The sequence below is a fragment of the Prionailurus bengalensis genome, chromosome D3 (genome assembly GCF_016509475.1).
Source record: "Prionailurus bengalensis isolate Pbe53 chromosome D3, Fcat_Pben_1.1_paternal_pri, whole genome shotgun sequence".
Lineage (NCBI taxonomy): Eukaryota > Metazoa > Chordata > Mammalia > Carnivora > Felidae > Prionailurus > Prionailurus bengalensis.
The window spans coordinates 15,807,354-15,823,940 of NC_057356.1; the positions used below are offsets into that span (position 1 = coordinate 15,807,354).

Here is a 16,587-nt window from a genome sequence, read left to right on the forward strand (position 1 = left end):
CATCACTTTACGATCTAAAATGGCTAGAATGCCAGCCATCACAGCCACATGCTAGGCTGGAAGCAGAAGAAAGTAGGTGAAGTAGGAAATTGCTCACTCCCAGCTGAATTGAAGCAATCTTTTCAGAAGCTCCATACAACATTTCTACTAAACTCTCATTGCCTAGAATTTAGTCACAGGGGCACACCTAGCTGCAAAGATGTTGGACAACAGGTCTAGTAAATGCTTACCCTCACACACATAAAAGCACACACACACACACGCGTGCGCGCGCGTGCGTGCACGTGCACATATTTCTATTACTAAGGAAGAGGGGGGGAAAGGAATGTGAGCTCCCTGCTGGTGTGGAACAATGACATCTTATTCACCTTGAGCCTGGCACACTGCAGGTGCACAACAATGACCAGGAGATGCGTTTCCACCAGATATCTATGTCCCAAAAAGAAAGTCTTTCTATTTCCACCTCCTCACCCTTCCCCTCTATTTATACGTTATCCTCATCCCATTTGTCAGAGCCTTGACAAAAGTAGATTAATTTCCCAGACTTTCACTGCCTTCTAAAACCTTCTCAAATTTATTCTGAATTCATGAATCCTATTCTGAGAGACACCATTTGACCAAGGTCTAATTTCCAGGGCTGGCTGCATAATGAAGTCTTTGTGGAGGCAAATCACTGGAGACAGCAGGTTGTGGCCTCTCCATGGACTGATCCCCTCCCCAAATCAATGGCAAGGGGATTCTCGAGAAACCAAAGCCCAGGCCATTCCTGCTGCCAGTCTTGAAGCTCCCAGTCTTGGAACTGTAAGAGGAGAAACTCACTTAAATAGCAACCCAGAAAAGATGCATCCCACGGTGGCTAACGTTCCCCCAGAACCCAACCCCATAGAACAAAAAGACCTCCTCCATTTTCCCCTAAAGAGGAAGGAATGAGTTTTGTCACTCAAGAGTGAGCTGTGTGGACAGGCTGTAGATGGAAGGTGGAGGACAGAAGTCAGAATTTTTTTTCTTTGGCGGTGTGATTTAGCACTCGAAAACATAGGATGCCATTGTCTGGGAGCAATGGGTAGTGTCCTCTCCATGGCTCTGGGGACTCAGGACTGAGCAGGTTCCTCTGAGTGTAGGCACCCATTCCAGGACTGTCTTCCTCAGGGAAACCCTATTTTGTGGCACCTGCTCCCCTTCCAAACAAGTATCTTCTCCCAGGTAGCCATGAGGCGTAGATGTGGGCCTCCAAGCCCCCAGGCTTTATTCTAATTCATATGTAACCAAACTCAGGTACATGATGAATGGAGCCTGATTTTGGTTGGGCACCATACATTCCCAGACGCATTATCGGCAAGCAGAAAAAAAAAATTTTTTTTCGGTGCATTAAGTGAGCGAGGAGCCTTCTATATGATTCTCTAGGAAAGCTGCCTGACATGCCAGGTCACTAGGGTCATTTGCTGGTATCCACCCACCCCTAGGCTGGCTTGCTTGTGAGTGGGGGCAGGAGTGGGGGAGCAGTCAGATGTTGCTCCTTGGTTCTGAGGAGATGGGAAGAAAGTGGAGGAACCAGCTACAGGTGCCTTACTCATAGGCTTCTAGACACTCGCCAAGGATTCTGGGATGTGCAGCAGTAGGGGAGGTGGGTGTGAGACACGAGGTGAGACATGAGGTGAGGTGGGAGGTGAGACAACGAGGAAGATCAGATTCAGGTCAAATGGAATCATGCCCTCAAATTACTGGGAAGATAGATTACTTGAGAATGAAGAAGGTGGGGTAGAAAATGGCTGAATGAGGGTGTTGTTCACAGCCTAGATGGCTCCAAGGTCATTGAAGAGGAGCGCCCTTGCCCTAAGCACCCACTGACTGCATTCATAAACAAGGCTGGATACAAATGGCCATAGCAAGCACTGGGCCTCACTCTTCTAGGTATGGCTTTTAAGACCTGCACTTGCGTTGACTACAGGCACCTGACAAAGGGTGAAAAGGGTCCCCACTGGCACTGTCCTCCTTCACTGAACCCCCAAATCTAGCTCAAGTTCTTCCAAATTCTTCCCTCTTTTTCTCTCCTTAGCCATTCACTTATTTACTCAGCAAATGCTGACTGAGAACCCTCGATGACAAGCACAGTGCCAGGTACTTGCAAATCTGTATCCATATAAAACATGTAGGATTTCTACTGTCCCACTCCAAGTACAGTTCATTTTCTAATATTAGTTTCTCAGGGCTGCGTCATGAAGTACCATGAACCAGAAGGCTGAAAACAACAGGAATTTATTGTCTTACACAGTTTTAGAGGCTGGAATCCAAAATCAGGGTGTCATGGGGCTATGCTTCCTCCAGAACCTGTAGGTGGGGAATCCTTCCTTGCCTCTTCTAGCTTCTGACAGTAGCTGGCAACCCTCAGCACTTGGCTCTAGATGCACTGTCAATCCAATCTGCCTCTGCCATCACAGGCCATCCTCTCCCTGAGTGTCTGTCTCCTCTTGCTATAAGGACACCAGTCATATTGGATTAAGATGCCACTCCACTGCAGTGTGACCTCATCTTAACTTAACTAATTATACCTGCAATGTCTCTGTTTCCAACAAGAATGTGAATAGTTCACGTTCTGAGATACTGGGTGATTAGGACATCCACATATCTTTTGGGAAGACACACTTCAACCCCTAACAGTCAGGTACAAAAATGTATTTCTACACTATAGAAAACAGCAACAACATTAAGTATGCAGGGAAAAGTCCACTAGAGGCAGGAGAAATGGGGCAGCCTGAGCGTGCACACCTGCCCAATGGCCACAGGCAGCGTGCAGCAAGAATGAACCCCATCTCAGAGTCTTTTACAGGGGAGCGGGTGGTCTGGATTTTTATGTGAAACCTTCCAGTTTGAAAAGCTGGGCATCTGCATCAAATCAAACAAAACCTGTGAGCTAGATTCAGCCTGTGGGTCACCAGGTTGCCACATCAGGTCTGTGGGATCAGAGAGGGTTTCCTGAACAAGACGATTTCTTCTGAGAATTGGAAACCATTTTGTCTCTGGCTACACTAGAGTTTAAGGTCGGGGAAGGGAGTGAGATGAGACAGGAGAGAAAACAAGCAGCCAGACCCTGCAAAGCCTGAGAGGCCACTTGGAGGAAATGTAGATGCTGTCCAGAAGGAAAACGATGAGTCACTGGTTGTAAGCAGGGAGATAATACCGGGTGTATAACCTGCCAAACGCTGTGGGCTGCCTAGACCCCGATCTACCCTCTCCAGCTCCCCACACACAGAAGCAGAGTGGATACCAGCCCCGCCTGCCCTCTGGACAATGACCTCTCATGTTCCCATCAGATCTGCAGAAGCTCCTGGAGATGGTTCGGGAAGATGCCCGGAGGACAGTCATAATGGAAAATGGGATGCACAAAAAAGCGCCCAGGTATTGTTCTCTTGACCCCTGGGGCAAATACAGGATATCAGAATAACAGTGATAACATTAGCCACAGCAGTTCTGAATCCCTAATATTTTCTCTGTGACAAGCACTGAGCTATGTACTTTGTTCATGTATATCACCTCCCTGGGTTCTTACAACAACCCTCTAAGGAAGATACTGTGGTCTTTATTTTACAAATGAGAAAATGAGGCTCAGAGAGGCTAAGTAACTTGTTCAAGGTCACCCAGCCAACGACGGTAAGGGCACAAAACCTTCTAATTCCAAAAAGCATCCTCTTAACCACCATGCTACCCTGCTTCCCAGGAGTTGTAAGGTTATTCATCCACTCTTTTACTGAATATTTATGACCATGTATAGACTAGGTACTAATTATTACAGGAAGCGTTATAAAAGGGAAGCTCGGACTAAGAGGGTGAATACTAGGGAAATGTGATCTAGTCTGGGATGTGGATGAGGATCAGAGAAGTTCCCTCCAAGGAAGAGACTATAAGAGATTGTGGATGAGGCATGAAAAAGAGCTACCCAGCCAAAGTTGCGGGGGGGGGGCGGGGTGAGGAGACAGATGAACGTTTCAGGCAGCACATGTGCAAAAATGGTGAGGAGGGACCATGGCGCCTTCAAGGACTGAAGTGCGGCCAGAATGGGATGGAGAGAGGCATCAGTCTGTCTGGGGACCCCAGAGGCCACTTCCAGGATTCTGGTTTCCACCCTAAGAGACTGGCGAGACTGGCTCGTGGCGCTGCACTTGAAGCTGAAGTGTCCTCCTCCTGGCGGGAAGCCTTATCCACGGGACTTCCGACCTCAAAAAACCTCAGAGAGCAGGCAAGCTAGAGCTGGAGTTCCCTTCCCAAGTACAGATCCTTCTGAGTAAGCAAATGACTTTCTGAAAATAAATGACACACTGGAAGAGGTTCTTCATCGCTTTCAGCCTACTGGGATGCCGGCTATGACTTATTGGTTATTGTTATTACCATAATTACAGTTCACTGAGCACTTTCACATGCATCACACCCGCCACTGCTTGCTAAAGACGAATTTGTCTGCTGCTGCCTCAACTGGCATCGGGGCTTAGAGGGTGGCACTCGGGAGGCATCCAGAGACAATGCCAGCCCTTCAGGCCCTGGCCGCTCTTACTGATTTATCAGCGTTGGAGACAGACGCTAATGATGAAGCATCAGCTCCCCGGGTCTCTCTCCTTTGTAAGAACTCATGGCATGATCACTGGCATTGGAGGCAGACTGACATGCATCTGAAACCCGGAACAGGTCAACGTAACGTAGCCTTTCTCTAAACCTCAGTTTTCTCGTCTATAGGATGAGACTGTGTGGCCTCAAAGCGTTGGCCTTGGAACCAAGGAGGCTAGGGTCAATCTCCATCCCCATGATTTAATTGCTGTGTGATGTCGAGCAAGTTGCTTCACCTCTCTGAGCCTGATTCCAATTCTGTAAAGTGAGACTCATTAACAACCTACCTCAAAGAGATGTAGTGAGAACTACATAGCCTTATCTTTGTAAAATATTATACTTGGGGAAATAATGTCTATTTCAATGAGAATTAGCTGAAATAATGCATTTAACATATTAATATTAGCACCTGCCTAGCATATCGTAAGCATTCAATACATGATGACCGCCGTGATGGTGTTGGTGGTACTTTTGTTTCACACGTGGCATCCCACAGAATCTTCGCAGCATGTTGCTGAGGCGGGTGTATTGACAGCTACCCATTACCAACGCCCCACCACACGGATGGAGAAGAAGAGCGATGACTGATGATGCATAAGGTCCTCAAAAGACAGAACCACGCGAGAACACAAAACTCACCGCGTGGCCTCTGTGTTCACTTCAGTGATACAATAACCATGGTTACAAGAGCGAGAACCTGTTGAGATGTCCCATCTTCAACTCCTCTGGGAGAAAAATCTCCCTAATCTCTCCCTGAGGCAGCAGATATTGGAGGCTTCTCTTTAGAGCTGTAGAGAGACAGTTAAGAAAAGCTGCACATTTTCTTTTGTCCTCCTCGCTTTAGAATCTGGATTCCTTTTTCAATTTAGGCCCCACATCTGTTCCCAGCAGGGATGACAGAGGATTCTGGGGTTTTTAAGAACCCCTAAAAGCCAACTGGATCAGCCCCCAGCCTCAAAGCCAGACTGCCCTCTGGCCGTCTTAGTCCTGTTCAGGCTGCTGTAACAAAAATGCCACAGACGGGGTGGCTTACAAACAATAGGTATTTATTCCTCACAGCTCTGGAGGCTGGGAAGTCCAAGATCAAGGTTCCAGCCGAGTCGGTGTCTGGCAAGGGCCTTCCCCATAGATGGCAGTCCTTGCCACAGATGGCCGTCTTCTCATTGTAACCTCGCATGGGGGAAGGGAGGGGTTTCTTTTGTAAGGGTTTGTAAGAAACCCTGGGGTTTCTTTTGTAAGGGTGCTAATTCCAATCATGAGAGCTCTGACTTCATGAGCTAATCATCTCACAAATGCCCCCACCTCCTAATACCCTCACCTTGGGGGTTAAGATTTCAACAGATGAGTTCAGGGGGATGCAAACATTCAGACCATAACATCACCTAGGAAGATGACCTTTTCTTAAAACTCTGCTAGCAGTATTTCCTTTAAAAAAATTTTTTTTAATGTTTATTTATTTTTGAGAGACAGACAGAAGGGAGTGGGGGAGGGGCAGAGAGAGAGGGAGCCACAGAATCTGAAGCAGGCTCCAGACTCTGAGCTGTCAGCACAGAGCCTGAAGTGGGGCTCGAACCCACAAACCACGAGATTATGACCTGAGCTGAAGTCAGATGCCCAACCAACTTAGCCACCCAGGCGCCCCTAGCAGTATTTTCTAAGTGTCTCTGGGGATCAGAATCAGCTGGATCCTTGTTAAAAATACAAATTTTTAGTCTTCATCTCAGAACCACTGAATCGGAATCTCCAGAGGAAACTTTATTTTTTAACAAGCACTCCAAGTGAACACTATTTCACAGTATGTTGAGAAATTCTAAGGTTTCAAAATGTGCTCTCTGCACACCAGTATCAGAAGTGTGTGTGTGTGTGTGTGTGTGTGTGTGTGTGTGTGTGTGTGTGGTTTTTAAATGCAGCTTCTGGGGCCTCGCTCCAGGCCTAACATACCCAAATCTCTGGGAGTATGGCTCTGTATTAGCAGCAATCTCTCCAGGTCTCCAGGTGATTCCTATGCCCCATAAAGTCTAAGGATCCCTGCTCTCGAAAGAGAATCCTCCCACAGATACTGACTGCCTCCAGGGCACCGTATGTTGAAGGCCTTATTAAAAGACTCATCTTGCTTTGCAGTATCTTGTCAATCCTCAAACAAACCAAGAGTGATTCTGCCTATAAAGACGTGCAGACCACCCGCAAATCAAGGTAGGAGACACCCCACAGTTACAGGGACCATTGCGGAGATGCCCCTTACCAGACTATAGAAGGTGGGGCAGGGAGGAGGGACTTTTTCCTTCTTCATTAGAAATAAGCTTCTTAATTCCTGCGGGGGGGGGGGGTAATCCAGGTGTCTCTCCCCACATCCCAAAGTGAATATCATAAAGTTAAAAATCTTCCTGTAGTAGAGGGGTATGAAGCAAGGAGGATGTGTTACAGGACTGCCCTTTCCCTCTTTACGTGAGCAACTTGTAGCGAGGGAAGGGAGGTCTGCCCCCATGTCATTTATTCATCTGAAGTATACTCATCAATCCCCATGTGTGCCAGAAACTGTGCTAGGTTTGGAGGGATTCAACAGACTGCTACCATAAATCTCACTATCTGGACTGAAGCTGTAACTTTCTCGTGTGCCACGGACCATCTGGCAGTCTGAGGACTCCTTTCAGAAAAATGCCTTTAAGTCCGTGCTGTAAATAACAAAAGTTTACAAAGAAATCTGTAGTAATACAGATTATGACATTACAACCAAATGTGGGATATAGTAACCTATGAGCTTCTTTAGCAGTGAGTTATATAATAAGACTTAGCACATCTAATAACTACTATAATTTTAGATTAGTGCTGAGTATAAATGATCTTTCAAAATATCTGCCACAATTGTGACGCAAGGTGCAAATACATGTGATTTCCATTCCTGCTAAAGGCTAGTTGAAATAAAGATGTGACCTTTTTTCCATCTGCATTCATGGGCTCCTTGAATCCTGCCTTTGGTTAAGAATCACTGGTCTAATGGGAGAGCCATGTCTTTATTAAATAATCCCACAGGGTTAGCCATATAATCATGACTATGGAAAGTGTTCTGAAGGACAAGCAAAGAGGACTGGGTGAATGTTGAGCACCAGGGGCCCAAAACTGAGTTTGACATTTAAGCTGAGACCTGAAGAAAAGAAGACTTAGCTAGCCTACGGCTGGGATAGATGGGAATCGTGTTCCAAGAAAAATGAATAGCATGTACAAAGAGCCTGAGACAGAAGGAATCATAGAGGCATTGAGCAGAAATCGGTATGGCTGAAACTCAAGGAGGGCCAAGGAAAAGGGAGATAGAGACAGGCAAAGGGTTCTTTGTTATTTACTTCTGTTCGCTTGTCTATCACAGTGAATGCCACTACTTTCCTCACCTGCCACATCCCCCGAGTCACACTATCAGCCCTAGAAAAGAAGAGAGCCACCTTCCAGACCATCAGGAGGAAGGTCAAAGCCAACCCACTCTCCCAAAGAATGCATCTGCAGGGGTTGGGGCTGCTGGTTGGAATCCAAACACAAGGGTTTCTGGGTACTATTCCTGGGGCCTGCATCCCAGTAAGGTGGGATAAGGGCTCAATCCATCACCTACCAGGGCTAAGACCTCTAGATCCAGTCCCCTGAGCCTCTGGGGAAAAGCAGCAAAGGTCAGGACCTTTCCTGCGGAGAGGGGTTTGGGAAGTGGCAGGCCTACCTAAAGAAGTTCCAGGCACTACAGGGCCAGAAGGGAAGGGTCAGCAGCACATCACAGGGATAAGAAAAACAGGGTTATTCTCTAGAACCACACAGATAAGGCAATCAAGTAAGTCTTCCAAGCATTTTGTAAAAACAAAGGGAGACAGGGCAAGAGAGAAGGTGAGAAACACTGATGCTGAAGGACCAGATCACTAAAGTAGGACACAAGAGAAGGTGCAGGGGAGGGACAGGCGTGCACAATGGAGCTTCACCCCTTCTAGAAACTCTGACCAGGCAAAGTCACAGGAGGGAGTAGCCACTCAAGGAATTAAATCAGCCCATACCTGGGAAGTGTTCAGTGTCATGAGAGCTGACTGATCACAGATGAGGACACTGATGATCCCGAGCTGAGTTGCTTGCCCACAGACTGGGAGCTGGTGGTGCCAGGGATGGGCTCTGGAGCCAGCTCTGTCTGCCTCCAAAATCAAGTGAAGCGAGTGTTCAGCTCAGAGTCCAGTTTAGAGAAGACAATACTTGAATGAAGAAGCAGTCTGGGTTTGGGAAAATCGACATCATGACTAGGAAGACTTGACTATCCCTTCCCCAAATCTGCACTCAGCCCCAGCTTACATGCCAATTGGTGTAGAGAGAAAAACGGAAGGGCCCCAAGTCAACTTGTCCTCCAGAAGGAAAGGTCAATTTTGTACAGATGAAACTGGGATCCAGAAAATATGTCATCCTGACAGAGACAGAAGGTCAAAGTCAGACTACGAGACTCAGAGCAGGTAGAACTTGCTGTAGACCATGAAACAGGGTTGGATTTGAGAAAGTGGAGAAGAAACAAGAAGGACCCTCCAGGCAGAGGACATGGGTAGAAGCAAGGGCCAATATACACTGAGAACAATATACACTGAGTTCTATGACTGGTCCTTTGATTAGAGCCACTTCCCTTACCCGAATTCTGGAGGCTAGCAGGTGTCATAGGAGCCCTGAAGACACCCTTTCTGTGAAAAGCAGGCTCCAGGCAACTTGAAACCATCCCTTTGTGTTTCAGTGAAAGATCTAGCAGTACAAGTGGAGAAAGCCACACTCTGCTCATCCAGAAGAAGTCTAAAAGGTAAGCCAGACGGGCAGCGGAACAAACTGGCCAAAGGGACTATGGTAATCACATCCTCTATCTTCCCAGGGGTATGGAAACAACCCAATGCAGACCAGACTCCCCAAAGTCATACACATTGCTTAAAGACAAGGGTTGCCCAGGGAAAGGGACTCATGGCCAAGGTGCCAACGCAGACAACGGCAAAAAATTCCTCTGTGCCAGGCACTGGGTGAAGCATTCTATATTCACCATCATGCTTATTCCTCAAAACCAATCCTATGAGGCAGGAGTGTTATCCCATTCTACAGAGGAGCAAACTGAAACCTGGCCAGGTGAGATGTCTTGCCCGAGGCCACATAGCTAAGTAGTGGTACTGGAGTTTGAACTGGAGTCTCCCAGCTCCAAATTCCATTTTCATCTCACTGTCCTTAACATTCACTGGGCTCAGGTGACCGGATGTCTCCCTGTGGACTTATTTAATAAAGCCTGAACCACCAGCTCGATATTGGGAAGATCTGTCCTTCCTATATCCAGGGGAATGCTGAGAGAAGCATTCCACTGCAGAACACCTTGGGGCCCAGGGAGTGCCACATCATGGGTCTGATCTTGCACCCTGTCCCCTAAGCCCTTCTTATCTGTGTCTACAGCCGTACCAACCGGGACATTATCCAGTACAAGAGTGGCGTGTGCAACACCATGAGGGCAAAGTTTTACAGCGTGGCCCAGGAAGCCGGCTTCTGTCTTCAGGACAAGATGGAAATCCTCATGAAGTAAGGGCACACATATATCCCTTCATCCAAAGGACATTCATCTAGTACCCACCATATGCCCACTGATGCCAGGTGCTGGGGCTTAGCAGGGAGTAAGGACATATTTCCTGCCCTCAGGGAGCTTACAGTCTCCTGGAAAATATGGGCGGAAACAAATAACTAAATTTATAAATATATAGGTACAAATTATAATCATTGCTATACAGGAAGACACAGGTTACTATGAGAGAGAGAAACCATGAGGAACTAATTTAGGTCAGGTAATTCAGGAGGACTTCTCTAAGGAGGTGACTTCAGGCTGAGCCTTGACAGATGAGGAGGAGCTGATGATGTACACCAGCAGCAGGCTAAGTACATACAAAGCTCCAAGTCAGGAAGGGACATGGAAAATTTGCAGAGAGAGAAGTGGGGAGTGAGAACTGCATTATGCACAGCCATGAATGCCACACTTAAGACTTGGAACTTGATTTTAAGAGCACCGGTGGGCTACTGGAAGCCTCTCTTTCCTATGCTGACAACCCAGTAACTGTCTTCCTTCCCAGCCTACCCCTTGACTGCGGTGACCATTCACCCCCAATGAACTCATCCATTCGATGAAAGTTGCACGGTCACCCTGTGCTCTACCACCCTTTCAGTATGGAGGCGTTAGGGTTCAGGGCCACCGTTTCAGAGATGACTTGTCTCCGCCTTCTGGGAGCCCCCAGGCTAGTGAAGAATCCAGACAAGTAACCAGACAATGACCAGACAGGCTGATGACAGCCAACATGAGAGTGAGCAGGGGGCTAAGGGAACACAGGGGAAGGATGTCTTGCCTAGCTTGAGGCAGCAATCGGAAATGCCTTCCTGGAGGAAACAACATCTTCTGTTTCATAAAAATTGGTGAGATTTCCAGAGCACCTGATATGTACCCACGAGCTTTGTATTCATCACTGAGTCCTTACAACAATCCTAGGAAATAGGTGCTATTATTAGACCCATTTTATGGATGAGAAAAGTGGGCTCAGAAATGTCTTGTCAAGACAAGGTCACCCAGTGGCTAAGTAGTAAAGATGGAATTTGAACACAGAGAGTCACACGCAAAGTGGGAAGGAGGGACAGGAGCTCCTGGGAAAAGCAACAGCAAAGTCTCAAAGGCCAGAAGGGGCACAGGGGACCAGGAACTGCCATTAGTCAGGTGTGGCTGGGGTTCAGGTTGCTTTCAAGGTAACCAGAGAGACAGAGGCCAGATCATAAAAGGTCTTGCTAGCCCAGCTATAGAGGTTGAACTTTATCTCAGAACTTTGTTCATGAGCTAAAGCATAAAATGCTGAGCTGGAAAATGCTGTAGAGACTGAATAATCCAGAGCCTTAGAGGGCAAGTTACTCAGGGAACCTTATTCCAAGTAAAACGAAAAGCCATTGAAAGTCATATATAGGTGAATGCACTGGTTATAGTTACAATGCAAAGTCTCCTTAGAGAGCTAGGGCATATGCCCAAAACAGTAAGAGGAGTGGGGAAGAGAGGAACCAACCTGAGTTAAACACCTACTGTGCATCCGGCACTAAGCTCCGCACTTCGCACACATTGTATCACTTAATCCTCACCTCTGAGAGCTAGGACCATTATTATCTTCCATTTTACAGATTAGAAAGCTGTGTAAATACAATATAAAGTAGGGAGAGAATGATAAAAGGTGACTGGGTTTCGCAAGAAAAGAGCGTTTCAGGACCTTGGAGAGAGCTGTGTCATCTTGTGGCCTTCGCCACGTTGTAAACTGAAGAGTGAGAGGGCTGAGGACTTCATAGAGAAAAGGTGTTTAAGTCAGATCTCAAAGGGCAACTGGGATGGATAAAGAAGAAGGGGGTCTGATATTCCTCTTTTTCATACATCCTGTGATGCAGGCGCCAAGAAGAGAGAGGTCTCCAGAAGTTCCATTCTTTTGTCTTTGTCTCCGATTTTAAAAAGGATATAGCAAAAATGAGGCATCAAGTCTCCATGATAAAAGGAGATGCAGAAGAAATTGCAGACCACTGGTAAAGATCCCCGGAGTCAGATAAGATGGTCTTTGACAGGGGGAAGAGGGAAGGGGAAAGGGGCTGTTGTTGGAAAATCACATTTGATCAAGACAATTCTTGGCCATAGACAGGCTGTCAGGCAAGAACCCCTCAGTTCCTGAACCACAGACAATCCAACAACTGTATTCTCCATATTTATTTTCGGTCTGGATCAGACTATCAAATATGGACTAATTTGCCAGCCTCTTGGAAAAGGCAGATGAGGCAAACCACATGAAAATTCCTACAGATTGTGAGGTTTATGGGGCAATCCCTACATTCTGCAAATAAGTTGACCCTTTAAGGATATAAAACCAGGAAGGCATATCCTAGAAACACTGTGCCCCAGCATGGGGTTATAATATAAATACAAGAAAAAACAACATGGACTGAGCAGTTACTGGGTGGCAGACACTAACCTAAGAAATTTTCCTACCTTATTTATTTTATTCCCCACAAAAATCCTGAAAGTTACATATTAATACCCACTTTGCAAACAAGGAAACCTAAAGATTTAAACCCCTGTCTGACCCCAGTCTCTATGCTCATCTAAGATACAGAATTAGAGTCTGCCATGCACCCCATCATGGCAGGGTGAGTAAATCAAGATCTCAGAGTAAGATGAGAAAGTCTAAGCATGTACCCAGGATCCTTTCCATGATTTTAATAATGTAGAATGGGAACTTACAAGGAGACACAAATAAATATATGAATCTATACCACAAAATATAAAATACAAAGCAATACAAGTAGCCCAAAGTCCACGGTAAATGATCAGTTTCTTCTTCAAATTTCTCTACAATTGATTCATCTATATGGGGGGGGGCGTTTTTTCTTTTTTAAAAAAATTTTTAATGTTTATTTATTTTTGAGAGAGAGAGAAAGCAGAGTGTGAACAGGGGCGGGGAGAGGCAGAGAGAGGGAGACACAGGCTCCAGGCTCTGAGCTGTCAGCACAGAGCCTGACACGGGCTGGAACTCATGAACTGTGAGTTCATGACCTGAGCTGAAGCTGGACGCTTAACCGACTGAGCCACCCAGGTGCCCCACCTTTTTTTTTTTAAAGAGATGCCGTCTCCTGCCTTAAACCCTGGTCACACCTGAACCACCTCCAGGTAGGAATCTACCTTGTTCCCACCATCTCAAGAATGGATTACCAAACTACCCTCAGACTGCTGCAGCATTCAGAAATGTTTTCTAAACCCGCTGAAACACACAAAGCTGTGGTCCAAGCTTACTCACTATCAGAGACATAGAAAATACACACACACTTCCCCTTCCTCCTCTCCCTCCTCCTCCCTTTTCCCCCTCCCCCTCCTCCTCTTCCATCTTGTGTTTAAGAGCCCCTTGCATCCTGGCAGGTATCCCACAGATATGCCCATGTCCTCCTGGCCTGATTAGCCCTCAAAAGAGAAGCATCCAAAATCTCAGTGCCCCTTCCTTCCTTCTAGCTTTTCACATTGTCTGCTTGATAGAAAAATCATAAATGCTTTAAAGCATGTCCTTAATTTGTTTTTTTAATGAGATGCAAATCATGCTCCAGCTTTTACTACCCCTAAAAAAATAAAAAGACTTGCCTGATCTGTGGGCTGTTTACATTTCGGTTGGAGGCAAGCCTCCCAGGTGAAGACGTGCTGCCCTGGAGATATTACATGAGTGGCAGAAACAGAAAGTGGGGGTGGAAGCTCTAAGATACTCAGACCCACCCCCCAGCAGGTTCCTAACTGGCTCTCTCTTCTTGGGATTGGGAATTGAAGGTACTTTGATCTGCTGTCCAAACTCCCCAAAGATCTGAAGAATTTCCGCCCTGCCAAAAAGATCCTGGCGAAACTACAGAAGTTTGGGGAAAACCTAGACCTCAGGATCAGGCCCCATGTCCTCCTGAAAGTGCTACAAGACCTGAGAATCTGGGAACTGTGCTCTCCGGACATCGCTGTGGCTATTGAGGTAACTACTGTGTCCTTTCCCGTCCTCACTGTGCCTCCAGTGTCCTCATTCAGTCATCTCTCAACATCCAGGCACCATTTAAGTGCTGCGCACACAATTAAAAAGACATAAGGTCTCTGCCTTCACGGAGCTCATCATCTAACAGGCGAGGGATTATCACATGACCTTGGTGGTTTCAAATCCAGGGGACATTATAGTCTATGTAAATGGTGCCCCCTGGGGAAACTTGGAGGCTTTGGAGACACATCAGTAAATGGACACATGAATAAAGGAACTGGCGATCTTAAGAAGAAGCACTCTAAATCTGGCCCGTGAAACAGCAGCATAGACCTCACCTGTGTGCTTATTAGAAATCTGGAATCTCGGGCTTTAAACCAATGTAGAACCTACATGTAAATGAGATCCCAGGTGATATGTATGCACAATAAAGTTTAAGGAGCACTGGTTTAAGGTAAATGTACAGCGGACCTATCTTAACTAGGATGAGTGGGGAAGGTGACTTTTAAGCTGAAACAGAACTTGACTTGTGTGAGGGACTCCTAGGCAGTCAATAAATAGGTTGGGGAGGAAGTAAGCAAGGAGGTGCAAGGATATAAGGGGACTGCTCAGTCTGTGCAGACTTTTGAAAGTCAAGTTAAGGATTTAAGTCTTCATCTTGAGGCTGCAGGGAAGCCACTGAATGGTTTTTAATGATAGTTTATCATCACTACCCACTCTAGACATTCCTAGGGCATCAAAAGCTATCAGCAAATAGGAGGAGAGGGAGGGATTCCATCCTAAGGTATTAATAGAGATTAACAGAGTGACTTCCTTAATTTCACCCCATGGCATATGTACATTTTCACAGGGCTTTCAATGTCTCAAGATAAAGATGGGACTCTAGTGGTGGAATTCTCAGTCCTCTGGGTGTTTTCATGCCAGACTGGCGCTCCCACAGGCTGACCTGGGTGATTATATGTGGGTGCAAGGTGAGGAGTCCAGGGATGGGGGATAACCCTGTGGACAAATCCCTAGGTCCAGACTCTACTCCCCACATCTTGTGAAGCTCTTTCAGGAAGGACTGGTAGGCCAGTCCAAAACTAACTCGAGGGTAACTCTCCACTCCCCACTTGCCAATTATGGGGTCCACTTTCCACCTGCCAGCTATGGGGGTATAGAAGAGGCAATCTCTGAGTGGATAAGATAAAGGGGGTATGGATGCTCCCCCATTCTCTGAGGTGAGCATGAGGTGAACATGCTAGTAAAATTTAGCATGTTCCTCTCCCAGTGAGAACATCACAGAATGTGGGGGTCTCTTAATCCTAGAGCCTATATGAAATTCTACATTTTGTATCTTAAACCTTTCCTGGAAGCAAGTTATCATCAGTTCTCAAAGAAGGCTACAAACCAAAAAAAGTATAAGGACAAATGACTTTTTAAAAAGATATTAAAGTAAGACAGAAAGAAAAATGCAGACAGCTGGGTTTTCCTGCTCTCCCCAAATTTCTCTGGGTCAACAGTGAGAAAAAGGGGCTTAGTCTGATGAACCAGGAAGCTGGAAAGGTGTTCTTTTCTTGAGAGAACAACCCCCATCACGATGCTCCAGGCATTATGAGTATGTGCATGGTTAAAGGTATCCTGGAGCCACCAACCTCAATCACACATATTCTAGGATCTTGGAGGTGGGGCAGGAAAGGGAGTCTAGCTTTCAGACCAAATCTCAGGTTGCCACTGTGTTTTCCCCACAGTTTGTACGTGAACACATCATTCATATGTCTCAAGAGGATTATATCAACTGGCTGCAGAACCGGATCAATATCCCCATCCGATCCCACAGTCTCCGGACATAGACTGGGCCTGGGTCAACCAGCTGTCCCAGTGGAGGAGGACTAGACTACACAGTATCCTTGCTTCCTATCCGGGTTCTTCCTTCCTATCTACTCTCATGGATACTCACTAGAATATATGAGACTGACTTCCGGCAACATTCTAGAGGGAGATACTCCCAGGTGGAAACTCCTCTGAACCTCACACCCCGCCTCAAACTCCCAGTGTCTGTTCCTCATTGGTCCAGTCTGACTCTACCCACTCCCTCTCCAAATTCCTTTACCTTACTCCTCTTCCTCAAATTCTGGCTAATAAAATGGAGCTGAATATTTGGTGTCTGGCTGGGAAAGAGTTGGAGCTGTGGAATTTGGGTGTGATATTCAGATCCTAATAATGACCACAGTTACCATTTATTGAGCTTTCATTATGCAATAGGCCCCCAGTGTTGGGTGAAATTTTATTGCCTGATAATATCATTTCTGTTTTTTAATGTTTATTTATTTTTGAGAGAGCGAGAGGGAATGCTCCAAAGTGGGGGAGGGGTGGAAAAAGAAAGGGAGACACAGAATCCAAAGCAGGCTCCAGGCTCTGAGCTGACAGCAGCAAGCCTGATGCAGGGCTTGAGCTCACGGACCATGAGATCATGACCTGAGCT

The 16,587-nt window shown here is 46.4% G+C and overlaps 1 protein-coding gene across 1 annotated transcript in view; it reads left to right on the forward strand.

Annotated features, from left to right (window-relative positions):
* Positions 1-16,261, forward strand: part of CCDC60 (coiled-coil domain containing 60) — a 163,212-nt gene extending 146,951 nt beyond the window's left edge. The window contains exons 8-14 of the mRNA XM_043557728.1: positions 3,312-3,396; positions 6,718-6,789; positions 9,332-9,394; positions 10,024-10,146; positions 12,028-12,159; positions 13,937-14,126; positions 15,854-16,261. Of these exons, the coding sequence (XP_043413663.1) occupies positions 3,312-3,396; positions 6,718-6,789; positions 9,332-9,394; positions 10,024-10,146; positions 12,028-12,159; positions 13,937-14,126; positions 15,854-15,955 (767 nt within the window). The 3' untranslated portion in view covers positions 15,956-16,261. The remainder of the gene's footprint in view (positions 1-3,311; positions 3,397-6,717; positions 6,790-9,331; positions 9,395-10,023; positions 10,147-12,027; positions 12,160-13,936; positions 14,127-15,853) is intronic.
* Positions 16,262-16,587: the final 326 nt, after the last annotated feature.